A 17,772-nucleotide genomic window follows, 5' to 3' on the forward strand; every position below is an offset into this window, starting at 1 on the left:
CTGCTGGTGCAAGAAAATAAAAGCGGATCGGGTGCCCTCTGCCTCTTCCCAGGGGGTGCTTTCAGCACAGGATACACACTTTCCACCCTTCAGCACATTAAAAGAAAAGCGGCTTCACATGCGGGATTAGCCCGCTCGTCGCCAGTGTAAAGTTGTCGGGCGCTAGGCCCATATATTAGCATAAAGGACCACGCAGACACATATATTTATGGTGCAGAACTGGCCTCAGGCGTGTGCGCCCGGCCCCTTTTATTGACAGGATCACCTGACTGGTGATGCCTGTGGTGAGTGGGTGTGAAATGTGTTACATCAGCAGGTGGAACACTAGACTGTGCCTAGCTAGACACTACAAAATTCGAAATTCTAATCCTAAATGCTTTAAAGTTCTCCAATCTCCCTGAAGTTTTAAATAGACTCTAAAATCTCTTTTAAAACATGCACACACATTGTTCCCTAAATGCAGGGCGGTGAGAGACAGCTGCCTTCCAATATTTCTTCTGTCACCAACATCTGTGTCTTTTCCTCACTGCCGAAAGTCTGAGGGTGGGCTTTCTGTCTGTGAAGGGAGTGACAGACAGGGTCCAGGGAGGCTTCTGTGATTTAAGGTTCTCCTGCCTGAGTGTCCTCCTTGGATACCAGCAAGTTGTGTTTTATGGTATTCATTGTGTACTGAACCCGGAGGCAGACGGACTCTGTCAGATTTGGCACCAAGTGCTGAAGGTCTTCATAGTACACCCTTAAGAACACATGGGCTGCAGCCGGGGGGCTTGCCATGGATTCCAGCCGATCCCCCCGGTGCTGCATATTCCACTCCCACTTACCAACAACAAAGACCTCCACCCCCGCCTTCTGGAGCTCCTGGGCCGGACCTGTGACATTGGCATATGACCCCCAAGCTGTGATGAGGATCAGGACCCTGGGCACGTGGGGCCGGGCCCCCCCGCTCTCGGTCAGCACCTCCCGTCTGATGTAGGTGAGGGCTGCCCCCATGGTGGTGCGAATGGGCAACTGTTTGAAGGTCCGCAGGCGCGGGATGTGAGCCAGGCGACGGACACTGGGGGACTCCTCGTAGCGGACCTCACTCAGAAGATCATCACTGTACAGGACCAGGCTGAACTGCACGGAGTCTGCGGACACGTGGAAGCCCCCCATAACCGCCTCCAGGAAGGACCTCATGAGGAGGAAATCATCATCAAATCCATTGAAATAAATACTGACTAACAGCACGATGTCCGCCTTTACATCCTTCTGACCAGAGCAATCTGTGGAAGGAAAAACAGGGACGAGTCAGAGGGGAGCAGGAAGGATGTGCAGAGGAAGACAGGGATGAGGCTGGGGGGGGTGCCGGGATTCTGCCTCACAAAATACAGTCCCATGAAACCAGTCACCTCACACCCTGCTTGCTTCAGTAGAATAAATACACACCAGAAGCCATACTGCAGTGTTACAGACAGCATCGGTCTACAGATCTGCAGATTCACTCCGGTGCCGGCACGCTGATCTGAGGGCTCGTGCTGGTTTGGCGGATCACAGATGACCGCCCAGCGCTTCTAGACCTAGCCCCCGTGCAGGTCACCACTCAATCACTGACGATCATCTAATATCGTCCATTTTTTCAGCACGCCCCAAACAAGACAGCCAAGTCCTGATGATGATCCTTATTTACATGGATCGAAACGCCGTCGACTACACAGCTTATTAATAGGCGCATTTTCTATATTGTGGTTCCTAAAAACAAAAAATGGAAATATAACATTGTATCTGTGATTTCACTTTGTCACATGATCCGAACCACTCACTGTAGATAATTGCACCCTCTCACAGTGCGCCGTTTCTGCTGTTTCACTTCTTCACTTGCGTCGCCACCTGCACCACAGTCACTTTTGTAGAGCACCAAGTTTCTTTTTGGTTGTCATCTAATTTGAATATATGTAGTGCTGCTTATAACTGTATTATTCCGACCATAATTCTACTTCATAAAACAAGATGATTTACTACCTTGCTTGAAAGTGTATTAGAGAGTCTCCTTTTTCCCTTGCTAGCAATGCAATGTGCATGCATATTTAATTGACTGTTTATTATTTCCTATTGGGACATTGTTTTTCATTTATATATGTTATCAAAAACACGCCAGCATCCATACTGCGCTTTTACCATATACAGGTCAAGATCCACACTGCGCTGTTACCAAATACAGGCCAGCATCCACACTGCGCTGTTCCCAAATACATGGCAAGATCCATACTGATCTGCTACCAATTACACGACAAGATCCATACTGTGCTGTTACCAAATTCTCGCCAAGATCCATACTGCGCTGTTACCTTATACACACCGGCATCCACACTGTGCTGTTCCCAAATACATGGCAAGATCCATACTGATCTGCTACCAATTACACGACAAGAGCCATACTGCGCTGTTACCAAATACACGCCAGCATCCACACTGCGCTGTTTTCAAATATACGCCAGCACCCATACAGCGCTGTTACCAAATGAACACCAAAATCCATGCTGCGCTGTTATCAAATACACGCCACCATACATACTACGCTGTTATCAAAAACACGCCAGCATCCATGCCACGCTGTTACCAAAAACACACCAGCATCCATACTGCTCTGTTACCAGATATACGGGCAATTTGAGGATGTCAGTTTGTGTATTTTAAATTCAGAAAAGATGTGTTCATGTGGGATCTTGTGGGCACTTTAAGATACCAGCGTGTGTAGTCTGTTGCATTTAAACATTTCAGATTTACAAATAACCTAACAATTGTTCTACTGAAGGAGATGTAGGCATTGTGAGTGATTCTTGGCAGCGGTGTCTGTGTAATTCATCCCCACATATGTGTCAGGGGTGTCTTAGTGTCACCTACCCCTACATGCTGATAGAGGTGTCTCAGTGTCACCTGCCCTTGCATACCTGGCAGAGGTGTCTCACTGTTATCTACCCCTACAAACTAGCACTTTTGTGTCAGTGTCACCCACCTCTACATAACTGTCAGAGGTGCCTCAGTAAAACCTACCCCAACATACCTGGCAGAAATTTCTCAGTGTCACCCACCTCAACATACCTGGCAGAGTTGTCTGTGTCTCCTACCCCTACATACCTGGCAAACGTGTCTGTGTCACGCACCTCTACACATTTGGCTGGGGTGTCTGTTTCTCCTACCTCTACATGCTGGTATATGTATCTTATCTCAGTGTCATCTACTACTATATACCTGTCAGAGGTATCTCAGTTTCACCCACCCCTACATACCTGGTAAAGTTGTCTTTTATCTCCTACCCCTACATACCTGTCCGAGGTGTCTCAGTTTCACCTACCCAAACATACTTGGCAGTGATTTGTCAGTGTCACCCACCTCTACATACCTCTACATATTTGCCAAGGTGCTTGTGTCTCTTACCTCTACATGCTGGCAGATGTATCTCAGTGTAATCTACTACTATACACCTGCCAGAGGTATCTTAGTTTCATCCACCCCTACATACCTGGTGAAGTTGTATTTTGGCTCCAACCTCTACATACCTGTCAGAGGTGTCTCAGTTGTACCTACCCCAACATACCTGACAGAGATTTCTCAGAGTCACCCACCTCTACATACCTGGCAGAGCTGTCTGTGTTTCCTACCCCTTCATACCTGGCAAACGTGTCTGTGTCTCCTACCTCTACATGCTGTCAGAGGTATCTCAGTGTCATCTCCTACGATATACCTGTCAGAGGTATCTCAGTTTCACCCACCCCTACATACCTGGCAAAGTTGTCTTTTGTCTCCAAACCCTACATACCTGTCAGAGATGTCTCAGTGTCACCTACCCCAACATACCTGGCAGAGTTGTCTATGTCTCCTCTCCTACCCCTTCATACCTGGCAAACGTGTCTGTGTCACCCACCTCTACATGATGGCAGATGCATCTCAGTGTCATCTACTGCTCTATACCTGTCAGAGGTATTTCAGTTTCACCCACCCCTACATTCCTGGTGAAGTTGTCTTTTGTCTCCTACCCCTACATACCTGTCAGAAGTGTCTCAGTGTCACCTACCCTTACATTCCTGGCATTGATTTATCAGTGGCACCCACCCCTACATCACTTACAGTGGTGGATTTTTGTCACCCTCCTCCATATACTTGGTAGAGTTGTCTGTGTCTCCTACCCCTACATGCTACTGGTGGTGTTCTATGTTTAATTAAGGGGTGCATACACCTCCTTACACAGGCTGTGGTAGTAGACCTGTGGTGTCATTTTGAAAGGCCTCTCAGGGGTGGCATAATACATGCTGTAGCTCCTGGGAGGCCTCTTGGGTACCTATGCCCTGGGTACATTGTGTACTATATACTAGGGACTGATAAGGGTACCCCAGATTCCATTCTGTACTGTACATGCAATACATTTAGTGGAGAAAGCAGATAGACTGGGTTCCTAGTTAGTCAAAAACAGTGATACATCAGCAAAAAGTGGGGGTTAACCATAAGAAGTAGATCCTACTCTCCTACACACCCACCTCTACATACCTCACAGCTGAGTTTTTGTGTCACCCACCCCTACAAACCTGGCAGAGGTACCTTAGTGTCACCTATCCCTATATTCTGGTAGAGGTGTCTAAGTGTCACCCGTCCCTATTTAATTGGCAGCAGCATCTCAGTGTCACTTATCCCTACAAACCTGGCAGTGGTGTCTCAATGTCAACTACCCCACGTACCTGGCAGACGTACGTGTCTCAGTATCACCCACCTCCACAAACTTGAGAGCAGTGTATGTGTCACTTGCTCCTACATTCCTGACTGCAGTGTCTCATTTCCACCTACCCCCAGGGCCAATACTAGGAAATAGCAACATGAAGGGCCTTTATAATTTGCATAATAAGTAACCTTGCAGCAAGTGACATCACAGGCAGTGACATCACAGGAGGTAACATCAATTGACAATTCTCTGGCATCCCCGAAGCAACTTACCTGGTGTGGATAACACTAAAAGGGTAAAAAATCAATGATAATCCCTATAAAACAAGTTCAAATAATGTGAAGCTCTATGAAGTGAAATACATTACATTGATCAAACTAGTTGGAAAAGCTGAGTATATCTCGGCAACAAAAATGATGTAATTACTGCAGTTTTCACTGTTTCCAGGTTACTGCATGATTAAAAAATCAGATTGTCCCGGAGCTATACAGCGGATCTTCACGTGCCACCCCAAGCCTCTCTTGATGCCAATGAGATCGATGGATAAAGCATTTTGGTTTTCAGAAGGCATCGGAGATAAACACAAATACATAGTTGCTACATGATGTGAGGAAAGTGCAAATACTAGAAGAAGACCCAGAAAGCACAGATTGCCAGAGATAAGAGGAGGGGATGGCACAGATTGCCATCGATGAGAGGAGGACATGGCACAGAGTGCCAGAGATGAGAGGAGGAGATGGCACGGATGTCTTGCACAGGTGGGTGGCTGATATATTGGCAGGCAAAAGCACCACATGCTGGATCACATCAATAAGCTGGACACTAAACAAATTGATTACTCCCAAACTCTATATTTAAGAGATGCAAAGAGCTGAGCTAACTTTAAGATATGAAGAAGAAATGGAGAAAAAAAGAAAACAATTTGTCATCAGTGCAAAAAAACTCCCAAAAGTTATACTGAGCCAGTCACTAAGCAGGCAAGTAGTAAATTAAAGCAACAAAACAGTAGGGATTTAAAATATTAAGCTCTTGCCAGTTTACATCTGTAGCTAAAGGAAATCCAGCAAGGTAGAATATCTATAGCTTGGGGTAGGCGGTGTGTGACTTGCAAACTAAAGCTACAAAAATCTCAGAAATGTACATTTTTAAAAAGGAAAGAGACACTTGTCAAAATACAACGGGTAAAGAATTGAGCTTCTGGACTCATGTTTAGTAAATGTAATAACCAAATTGCACCTGGATTTTACTTAAAGAGATAACTGAATTCAAGACCCCTTTGATCATCCAAAAGTCACTCTAGCCACATGCCAAGCTTACTAACCAAACACTTTTGGTCCTTCAAACGTCAAGTGCAAGATCTGCCAGTGGGCCTGTTCGCGTTGCTTAGGGAATGCGGAGTGCATCTGTGTGCTCCAAAATTGTTTGGGAATAGCACTACGTGGTCCTGGAATCTCACAGGGAAAAGCCAGGACGGGTTCCCAAGGCAAGCGCGGAGATACCCCTTCGGGGGTCGATTCAGGCGCTATATAAGAAACATAATAATAATAATAATTGTGCTGGGCCTAGTTTTTAATCTCTTGTTTATCTTATCCTCCTCCTTTATACTTTTCTGCCCCAAATTTTAACTTAATAGTGTGCATCTTTTACGTTTTTGTTTATATTTATTCATGTTTTTTTAACTTTTTGACTTAGTTTATTTCCCCTCCTTTTTTTGTCTTTACTTTCCCTTCCTTTCCCCTCTTAGCTCATTATTTTCCCACCCAACGCCATAGCAGAGGGACGTCATCCATGAGGGTGGTGCCGACCCAAGGTGTGCTGCCCCGGGCGATGTTTGTAAAGAAGGAGTTGGCAGCAAAGTTTTTTTTGTGTAGCGCCACCTCCCCTCTGTGCTGGCTGCAGACAGCAGGCCCAGTAGCATCTACTTCCTGTTGGAGCATCAGCACCACTGGAGGATACATCGCCCGTGCATGCAGCTCCACAGAGAGGTTCGGGCAGGTGCAATGTACAGCAGCTAAAGCACTGCTGGGTCAACATTCTCGACAGGGAGCAGGAAGCAAGAGAAGTGCAGAAAGAAGCAACAGATGTGGAGAAATAGGGAAGAGGTTGCAGAAAGAAGCAAGAGGTGATTTTGCTGACTCTCAGTAGAAAATCTAATTGAGCTGCAGCAGATCTTATCTACTGAAATGATAGTCGTCTAGCCAGAACCACTCACAAACAATGGCAATCACCCATATTAGAAAATGTCGGTAGGGGACGCTAAATCTCGTCATGCTCACCAGCTCTCATATCTGGAGCCTTGAAGGAGGAAAAGTCTGCCATGCGGCTATTGGTGGAATTTGGACAGACCTCTGTGTTAAAAACTAACTCCGGAGTAGTCAAAATTCTGCCAATTCTGAGAGTGGTACGAAATATTTGGCCTACTCCTAATGTAAATGCCTTTCACATATGTAATCCATGATATTATGATTTCAGTGTATGGAAAGGTATCTCATGTAGGTATTCTATATTATAATGGTTTGAGTGTATGTAAAGGTATCTCATGCAGTTATCCTATGATATAATAGTTTGAGTGCATGTAAAGGTATCTCGTGTAGTTATCCAATGGTATGGGTCTAACCCTCTGGACCTATGTTGTACATCTCTGAGGCAGGGGTTTACATTTTTCCACCATTAGATATTCATGCTTTCTGTTAGGCCATGTTTTCTGTTGGGCTGGATTATTTCCCTTTCTTTATTACATTTTTTCTTTTCCGCCGAGCTTAACTTTCTCAGAGGTCTTTTGTTCTGGATGTTTCTTGCATTTCAATGGGTTTTTGATCTATAAAAGGCAGGAGGCCTGGCAACAAAAGATATTTAACCTAACAATACTCCTTTTAAGGTGCTTAAAGTTTAATTTCTGGCACTATATTTTTTAAACCAACAAACAAGCTTTAAACATTGATATAAAGTCCACTTACCTGCACGGAGACATAATGTCTCTCTCAGGTAGGGAAATACACCCATCCAGGAAGAGGAATCTTCAGTTCCTGGCTTGTGTCTTGCACAGGTGTAGTTCTGTCCACCGGCTCCTCCTTGTTTGTGATGTTGGTCACACTGGGTCGGTGCTGCAGGGGGAAAAGAAGAGGGACTGATTTAAAGAGAGAGAGAGAGAAGGTGAGCGAAAGAGATTAAATAGAAGGACTCAGAAGACAGAGAGCTACAGGCAGCCAGGGATAAAGGGAAAAGGTAAGAGAGTAAAATTAAAGATAGAACAAGAAAGCCAGCGAGGGAAGCTGAATAGAGAGAGAGGGAGAGAGAGACAGAGAAAGAGACAAAGAGTTGAAAGACTACAAGAGCATGAAAGACACAGAGCGAGATAAAGGGACCTGTGAGAGAGATGAGGGAATGAGTGAAATGCAGATAGAGAGAAATACACGGTGAAATAGAAAGAGGGGTACAGGCAGAAATAGATCAAGAAATGAGGAGATGGGGAAGTGGAAGAGAGTGTGAGTAAGAGTGAAAAAGAGTGAAGGAAAAAGAAAATATGTGCAATATTACTCTTGTAATATTATTGCATTATGAATCCCATTACTCAGTAATACTTTTGTAAAGCAGCCATAATGTGTGTCTTTGAATTCTGGCTATATTGTCCATTGGCACAAGGTTAGAGGGAACGAGAGAAACAGAAAAAGGAAGAGAGAAGGAGAAACTGCACAGAGAGAGAAAGAGGGAGAGGAGGCAAGCCAGAGACAGAATGAGAGAAAAAAGGAAACTAGAGAGATTAGACGATGTCGGGAAAGAGAGTATAAGATAGAGATAGAGATAGAGAGAAGGAGGACGGTGAGTGAAAGAGATGGATGAATCAAGAGAGTAAAAGAGAGAAAGAGAGAGGGAAATAGACAGAAATAGTGAAAGAGGCTGGGGCATCAGTTTAGGCCGGCAACGTTGCTTTGATTTTAGAAAACTTTCATCGCCAAAGAGGGGGCGAGATGCGATGTCCATACCTCACACAGCAACAGCGAAGCAGATAGAATTATATTCCAGTTTTTGCTTATTTATAAGTTGATATTCTGGTGATATTAACCCTATTAATATATTGAGAGTAGAGATGCCTTCTAGCCAGGCATCTTTCCTGTAAGCTGGTTCTTCTGCTACAACACCTCTTTTCATCTGGGCAGAATTACTCTCTTACAAAGCATGCCTGATTCACAAATTTACCCTACACTTTTAAGTAAGTTGACTACTTTGTGGTATTCATAAATGGCACTTTTGTAATAGCTTACACTTTTGTAGTATTATACACTGTTGTAGTATGACCAGCACTACCAATGGCTAACCACTGGTATTGCAATGTCTTCCCTTAGGAAGTAATGGAGGAAGGGAAAAAAACACCATATAAGAAATAATGTTAAATTAAAATACTTAAAATAGCTATAAATATAATGATATATAAATGAATGTTAAAATATATAGAATAGTACATCTTTGTTATTTAATTATAAAATATTTAGGTTGCTTAATACTGATGATTAAATACAAATAAATAAATAAAAATATGTAACCACTTCCAGAAAACAAAAGAAATGCAGACAAAAATCCTGGGGCAGGTTTTCAAGAAATGGCACATCCCTGCATATTAGCAGGGATGTGCCAGTTAATTTGGGACATGTAAAAAAACCCTTGCGCCACTGTGGATGCCTCGTATTTACAATACCCCGCACTGTGGCGCAAAGATAGACAGAAGCATGACGCATCTGTTTGGCGCAGGTCATTACAAGTTCTGCAAGAATAAACTACAATAACACAGCTGCGAGTGGAGGCCAAAAGAAAATGTAAAAGTGGCCTAAAGCAGTGACAAAGAGAAAAAATAAATATTAAAATGTCTCAGAAAAGGTGAGTTATATGGAAAGGAAGTGAGACAGCATAAAGAGAAGAAATAAGGCCAATTAATGAAGGAAGGGAAAAGAAACATGAAGGAAAGAGGGCACACAAGAACTGGGGAAATAAGGCAAACAGGTGTAAAAGACGAAAAAGGAAGGAAGAAAATAAAGAAGGATGGAAAAGAGAAAATGCAGGAACATCAAAATAAATGCAAATTAAAGGAGTGGGAAAAGGAAAGCAGACACATATATTGAAATAACAGAGCAGGATTGTGAGATGAAAGGATGGGCGGCTGAAGGAAAGTAGAGAAAAAATAAATAATGAATGGATGGAATATTAAAAAAAAAGGTGCAAAGCAACGACATGGGCATGATAAGCATAAAAGGATATGAAGAAGGATAGAAAGCTAGAAAAAGGTCAGATAGAGTGAGAGAAGAATAGAATGAAAGAAAGATGAAAAGAAATATGCATAAAAACAAAGGGAAGATAAAAGAAAGAAGGGATGGAAGAAGCATGAAAGGTAAACAAAAACATAGAAAGGATAAATGAGAAGAATAAGCCAGTACTGGTAGATGTGTTGTTTTTGACCATGTTCCTTTAAAAGCTTTCTGTAATATTTATAATTTTGCACCATTTTGTGCACATTTTCCCCAGGGGTACAATTCCCAATGCACTTCATATTAAGGACAGGAGTAATTCACTTTACTCATATATGTCTCGCTATTTATAGGTCTAAATTGGGGATATTTTATTTTTCTGGGTACTCCGTGGATAAAGAATACCTGATGAAGCAAAAAAAATGAGTTTCAAAAAGACATTAAAAAGTTTGAGAAGGAGAGCGTCTATCTTTATCTATGGGAGGACTCCTCTATGGGGGGGGCACTTCTTCTGAAGAAAGTAACACCTCACATAGAAGGAATAGTTAATTTAGTATCAACTCCAGCTCAGGCAGTTGGGGGAGTGATGAGAACCTGTGGGGCACACCTATCCGCTCTTTGGGTTTGGCAGGCCCCATATAAGGCCCCCCCCCAGTGATGTGGCCCCACCAGTACCACATATACCTCCAAGACCCTACACAGGCCTTTCCACATTTCTAGGCAGAGATTGGGTCATAGGAAGAGAAAGAAGAAGAGGTATACAACAAAAGGGAGTACAGTGACAGGAACCACCTATAGAATCCCAACAGCAGACAAGGAGTCAGACCATCAACAAATAAAACTCAAAGTCTACCTTTCCAAAAAAACCCTATCAAGCACTTAGACAGCTGTCCTGTATAAAGGGCTGTGCTTTGTCTCCATCCCAAAAGATGACACGTTCCGTACTACTTACGAGTTCCACCAATTGATTTGGAGAATACGCCTTAAAGCCTCGCGCAGCGAACCCTGATTCTGGATCACACAGGGTACTTACATTCAAACAGGTGGTTCTTGAGGATGTGGACAAATGCTCCCTGTAGTTTACCTTTCATAACATGTCCAATTTGGAAATAGGCACCATGCCGTCCCTTGAGAACGGTGCAAAAGGGGGTGGTGATGGAGGGAGCATCTGAATCAATCAAACACTCACACCCAGTCAAAAGATCTGGGTTTAATCCAGTTCGGGCTGGACAGTTCCCATGAGGCACAGGGTCAGACTGATTTGCATATAGCCATGTCTGAACTGGGGTGGCAGAGTGGGCTAAAAAACGTTGATGGATTAAACCCAGATCTTTTGACTGGGTGTGAGTGTTTGATTGATTCGGATGCTCCGTCCATCACCACCCCCTTTTGTACCACTTTTGGCTGCCATAAGTGTGGCAGGGTATGCTCAGACGTGAGTCCCTTGCTCAGTTTGCCACTGGATTCAAGCAAGCCGGGCTGAAGACGGCTGGAATGCCAGAAACCGGTCCTCGGAAGCTTGTTTCCGGTCCAGGGATGACATGGCTTGGCAGTTCGGGCTGGACTGTTCCCATGAGGCACAGGGTCCGACTGATTTGCATATAGCCATGTCTGAACTGGGGTGGCAGAGTGGGCTAAAGAACGGTGATGGATTAAACCCAGATCTTTTGACTGGGTGTGAGTGTTTGATTGATTCGGATGCTCCGTCCATCACCACCCCCTTTTGTACCGTCCCTTGAGAACAACACCAAGATCACAATAAAACCTGCTGATAAGGGAGGGACCATTGTGATTATGAAAGCTGCCGACTATAATCCTGAATGCCCATGACAACTGGCTTGCAAGAAATAATGCACCCCCATTGCCCAATTGCCCAGGACCCCACCATGAGACTAAGCACAGATAATATCTTTACTCACTTTTTCCGCGGCACCAGGGTGGATAAGTAAGAATGAGGCAGAGTCTTTGGTCTATACCAACCTCAGGATCCCTTATATTTACGCCCTCTCCAAGATATACAAGGGAATTATTCTGCCACCAGTCAATCCCATTGTATCTGGGATAAGGTCGCTAATTGTGGCCCTATCAAAATTTGTGACCATTTCTTACAGTCTCTTGTTACAAGGACTCCTTCCTTTCATAGAGAGAGATCAATGATACAAATCACATTGATCTGCAGGTGACCCTCGATGTCGAGGCTCCCTATACAAATACCTCACAGGATGCCATCTCGGAAGTTATAGAGGACACTCTTTTGTCTGAGAATTGGACTTCCCTGATTCCAGTTAATTTTATACTTGAGTGTGCCACCCTCGCACTCAAAGAAAACTTTTTTCAATTCCAAGACAAGTGTGACCATCAGACACAGGGGACATTGACATTCACACCTAATCTGGCATGTTTGCACATGGTCAATTTTGAAAATGAAAATATCCTATGCGATGACAACACTTTCTCTGCCTGCATCATCATATGTCGTCAATACATAGACGGCATACTCATTCTTTGACAAGACAACATGGAAACCTGTAACACTTTCTGTGAATGGAATAATACAACAATAACAGCTCAGCAGACAAACTTCCCATCCTGAATCTATTGGACTCCTCCGAGATAGAAGGATGAACACACCCACTTATAGGAAACCCATGGACTGTAACAGCCTGCTCCAATATGACAGCTATCATCCAAAATACTTGAGAGATAACCTACCTTTTGGGCAATTTTTTTGACTGCGCCACAAATGCAGTTCCATTAATAGCTATGATGAACATGCCTGGGCCCTGATAGCTAATTTGGAAGCACACTCTGGTAAAAGGGCAAAGACCAACCATGCATACACACTCAAGACGACGTTCTGACTTGCGAATTATCATTCACCCCTAACTCCAACAAAATAAAGAAAATCATCAAGAGACACTGGTCCATACTGGTCCATACTTGAAACCGGGTCCCTCTTGTTTACCCAACCATGTTTTGCTTTTGAACTCATGAACAACATCAAAGATACTATTGTACATAGTAGACCCAGGACTACACAACACTGACCGAACAACATGGAGCCTCCTGCCAGTAATAGGCCACTAACTGTGTGGATCATTTGGTGTTTGCACCCAGACTAAACACACAAAGGAGATCCATCAGGAACAAACACTAGTCTGGACCCAAAAATGATACACAAATTGCAACACAAAAAACTTGCGGCGGAATACGTTACAAAAAGATCACGACCAGGATGAGTACTCAATACCTGGAACAATAGCACTCTCCAAATGATTTACTAGAGGCCCACCCACAGATGAACAAAGAAACACTCTTACACAAGGAACAAAATTGGATTTTCCATTTGGCCATAACCAACACACTGGGCTTAACAAGGGGCATATGACGGAACAACTCCGGTGAACACTTTGCATGCCTTCACCACAGATATATTACCCTGCATTTTCATAGATCTCATATGCTTTTTCAATGTATGCCTTTGGCAAGCATTGTTTTTATACATATATACATATATATATATATATATATATATATATATATATATATATATATATATATATATATATATATATATATATATATATATATATATATATATATATATATATATATATATATATATATATATATATATATATATATATATATATATATATATATATATTCACTGAAAAAACCATAGGTTATAGACTATATATAGTTAGGGATTAGCATTTACAAAACCTTAATTTACTCGCACAAAACCATAGAAATTCGCATATATAGTTAGTTGCAATAACTATATATCGCGCACCCGCAATCCACTGCTGATGATGTCACATATTACATCATTCATGAAATGGTCAGTGACATCACTGATGACATCACTGATGACATCATCCAGTGACTGTATGTTTCTGTAAAGTTCAAATATGTCTTGATATTGAAGAATGAGTGGATGTATAAGTGTCTGGATGAAGGATTTAGTAGGTGCATGAGTGAGTGAGTGATTAAATGTGTCTCACTGAGTGCATGGGTTAGTGACTAAACTGTCTTAATTTGTGCATCATTATGTCTGTTGTTCTGTAAACTGCTGCATGTGTTAATCAGTAGCTATATGAGTAACTATATGGGTTATTGATTGATTGTCCAAGTATTTGTATGGAAGACTGAGTGTGTGTGTGGCTGGTTGGGAGATGCGTGACTCTGTGCAGATCATTGTGTTCTTTTATCATTGATTGTATAAGAGAGTAAGTATGTGTTAGTATATGTTTGAAAATGTAAGGTACTCTATGTTTAACTGTATTGATTAGAAAATGGAAGTGTGATTGATTCTTTACAGGACTGACTAGGTGTGTGAGTAACTCCATGGATGAGTGGCAGAGTGTGAGTGTCTGTATAGGTGTATGAGTGCATATGATAGTGTTATAAAGATGAGTGATTGTATGTATGAATGATTGTATGGGTGAATGAGTGAATGTGTGTGTAGACATAGAAATCAGTGAGTGCGTATGTAGTAACTAGTGTTGGTGTGTCAATGGTTTAAAAAATTATATTCTGTATTTCACACTTGATGTAACAGAGGTTATATTAAAGTGTGAGGAGATGCATTGTATTGTCACATGAATGATATCATCAGTGATGTGACCATTGATATCAAATGAGATGTCATCAGTGATGTCATTTGTTATGTCATCAGTGATGTCATCAGTGATGTCATTTGAGATGTCATCAGGGATGTCATCAGTGATGTCATTTGAGATGTCATCAGTGATGTCATCAGTGATGTCACTGACCATGTCATGAATGATGTAATATGTGACATCATCAGCAGTGGATTGCGGGTGCGCGATATATAGTTATTGCAACTAACTATATATGCGAATTTCTATGGTTTTGTGCAAGTAAATTAAGGTTTTGTAAATGCTAATCCCCAACTATATATAGTCTATAACCTATGGTTTTTTCAGTGAATTTCAATGGTTTTTTAATAGCAAATATGAAAAGCTGTAAAATGTCAAGTACGTGGTAGGTAAAAACATTTTCGTATTTATGCACGCTGATATGCTTTGAACGCTGCCCCCCCCCCTCTTCTTTTCTTTTAAAAATTGGAAGAAACAAAAAGTATTCCCTTCCATAAATAACCCAAGACTTTTATGTTGTTATGGCAAGGGAACGAAATAGAGAATAAACTATAGTTGGTCACCATAGGGTTTAAAGAAGGAATGGTTCTTCACCAGATTAGATATTTTCCCAGACCCTCATTCTCCAATGTGATGAACTAGGCTAAAATTCTTCTGGTGCCTGCACCCTGTCACAGAATATCACCCTAAAACATGGAATCTCCCAAACAAACACCAGATTGAGTTGAACCCCACAGTAAGCCTTATTTCTTCAGGGCCTCAGAATTTCTTTTGCTTTGCTCATGGAAATTGTCGGATATTGGAGAGATAAGGTGTCACCATTAAGAAAGGGTAGTATTTAAATTTGCATATCAATTATGTTAAACCTTTTAGACATATGATATGCTAGCTTGAACTTATGCTTTACATTTGAAGCCGAATTCAACAGCTTAAGTAAGTAGGTTTTCGTAGTTGTAACTTTAAAGGGTGATCTAGCAAGTTGTAAAGATTTTCTAAAACAGTGGAGCGTATTTAGTTTTTTAATGTACATGTTTATGAAACGATTACACAAATGAAATATTTGTGAGTTTTAAATTTCCGGAGAAGTATAATTCACCAATAGCTTTCTCTGTAGATGTTTTTCCATTAACAATCCCAGTTCCATCACCCGCCCAGCATATCACTACTGTTAGTTGTCATTGTTGCTTCGGTTTTAATAAAAAATGTTTTAAGGTGTTTACTGTTTTTGTTGCGATGTATATATTTATAAGTTATTAAAGTGTTATAATCCTACTACTTTTTTATCGATTATTGCTCTTTGAGATATTCCCTGTCTACAAACAGAGAAGAATAGGAATATTCTGTCTCCCTTTGCAGATAGTGAAGGATAGGTAATGCGGACTTTTGTCCCCCGTTGTAATCCGTCATGCCTGTTTTTCTCCCCACTGATTGATTGATTGGCTGGACATTTATTGTTCGAGGAATAGTTCTTTCGAGGTATTCTCTGTTTGCAAATAACGTGGAATAGAAATATTCTGTCTAGTTTTTGCAAGTAGTGAAGGGTGGGTAATGCGGACCTTTGTCCCCCGTTGTAATCTGTCATGCCCATCTACTCCCCACTGATTGATAAACTAGATCCACCCGGACCATTTATTAGAGGTACATCATCTGGCTCAACCGGAGGGTACCCCTAATAAAGAAGACATATGTAAAATACGAAGTAATCACTGTATCCTGTTAAACAGAAACTTTAGCATGAAACACACTTGAAAAGGAAGGGAAAGAAATCAAACAAAATCAGTAGGCCACTGATGAGTTTTTGACTTCGCTAGAAATAAGAAACATGAAAGTGGTAAGAGAAGCCAAGCTTGACGTTACGGCACCCACAAGGTAGCTAGGCTCCGCCACCCCCCCACTGCTCCAAGCATGTCTGTCCCGCCGCCCACCACGCCCAATAACGGTAACATGAAATAGATACAAATCAGCAGATACCTACCCCCATTCCGGAATCTCCCGAAGTGCAACAGGTTCGCGGCTACGCCCATCCGGAAGACGAGGCCTTCGGCACGTGTAGGGCGAGTCCTGCTGGCAGCCGTCGGCCGGGGAGGTCGTCGCGTAAGGAGGGCCAGGAGAAGAGCCGAGGCCGACCGGATCCCTCTTCTTTCTAAAATAATGGCTGCAACAACGGGGGGGGATGTCTTGCACATGCCACCGACCCCCCCCTCCCATGCCCTCGTATCTCCTGGTCTGGCCCCGGCTTGGTATGAGCTCCTCGTTCGGTCCTGAAGCGGCGCCCTGCAGGCCACGGGGGGGATGTCTTGCCTCTGCCTCCGACCCCCCCCCCTCTTATCGCCTGGTCCGGACATCACGGATATCAACGCCAGGTGTCGGCGTGGGGTGCGCTGGGATGGAGAGGCGGCGCGAATGAGCCTCTCCCACCCCCCCAGGTGGGGGCCCCTCAGCTGCACCCCTAACGCTCCACTCACCCAACAAAAGGTCTTGTCCACTATTGCGAGGCAATGATGCTCCGCTCACCCAGCGGGGGTCTCGTCCACTGTTGCGGTGCAACGGCGCTTCTGAGTTCACCTAGAAAATGAGTCCTGCGTGCAGAAACGTTCTCCTCAACTTTGAAGATTCTATAAGAGCCACGGGGGCCCCCGACCCCCGCAGACACCCCCGATGGGGAATGACTGCCATGATCACCCACGGAACGACCACGACGTAGCCGCGGGACGTCGGCGCGCTCATGCCGGCGCTGGCCTCAGTCTTGAAATGACCAAAATCCTGCAAGACTACCAACTTGATCAGTTCCGGTGGGACACCAGTATGACCCGGTAGGAGAGATTGTTGCCTCCCACCCCACTTTGACTGATGGTTCATGTCGCCAGTCCCCTCTGCTACCCTTCAACAAAAACTTTTGGACTGCCGAAAGAGGTCCCGGTCCAACCACGAGTTGGTGGAGACATTTTGACTATACTTGGACCTTCCTGACCTCACCCAAAATGGCGCCGGTACAAATGAAACTCTCAACTCCTTGTTGTGCCCCGATTGCTCAGCCTTGATATCATGAGATATGTATGCAGTTTTTAGCACATGAATTGATATGGGATAAGACTGATTATATGTTCGGACATTTAATTGATCCGGGATGGGTATTGATTATACGTTCGAACAATGAATTGACATGGGACGGGTACTGAATACACGTTCAGACAATGAATTGATATTAAGTTCTAATGCA

General features: G+C 43.1%; 1 protein-coding gene across 1 annotated transcript in view; it reads right to left on the minus strand.

Annotated features, from left to right (window-relative positions):
• Positions 1-209: 209 nt before the first annotated feature.
• LOC147718316 (collagen alpha-1(XII) chain-like) overlaps positions 210-17,772 on the minus strand; it is a 34,111-nt gene continuing 16,548 nt past the window's right edge. Inside the window, exons 3-4 of the mRNA XM_086966693.1 lie at positions 7,648-7,794; positions 210-1,262 (exon numbers count right to left, since the gene is read on the minus strand). Of these exons, the coding sequence (XP_086822819.1) occupies positions 601-1,262; positions 7,648-7,794 (809 nt within the window). The 3' untranslated portion in view covers positions 210-600. The remainder of the gene's footprint in view (positions 1,263-7,647; positions 7,795-17,772) is intronic.

This window comes from Lissotriton vulgaris, chromosome 4_1, assembly GCF_964263255.1.
Source record: "Lissotriton vulgaris chromosome 4_1, aLisVul1.2, whole genome shotgun sequence".
Classification (NCBI taxonomy): Eukaryota; Metazoa; Chordata; class Amphibia; order Caudata; family Salamandridae; genus Lissotriton; species Lissotriton vulgaris.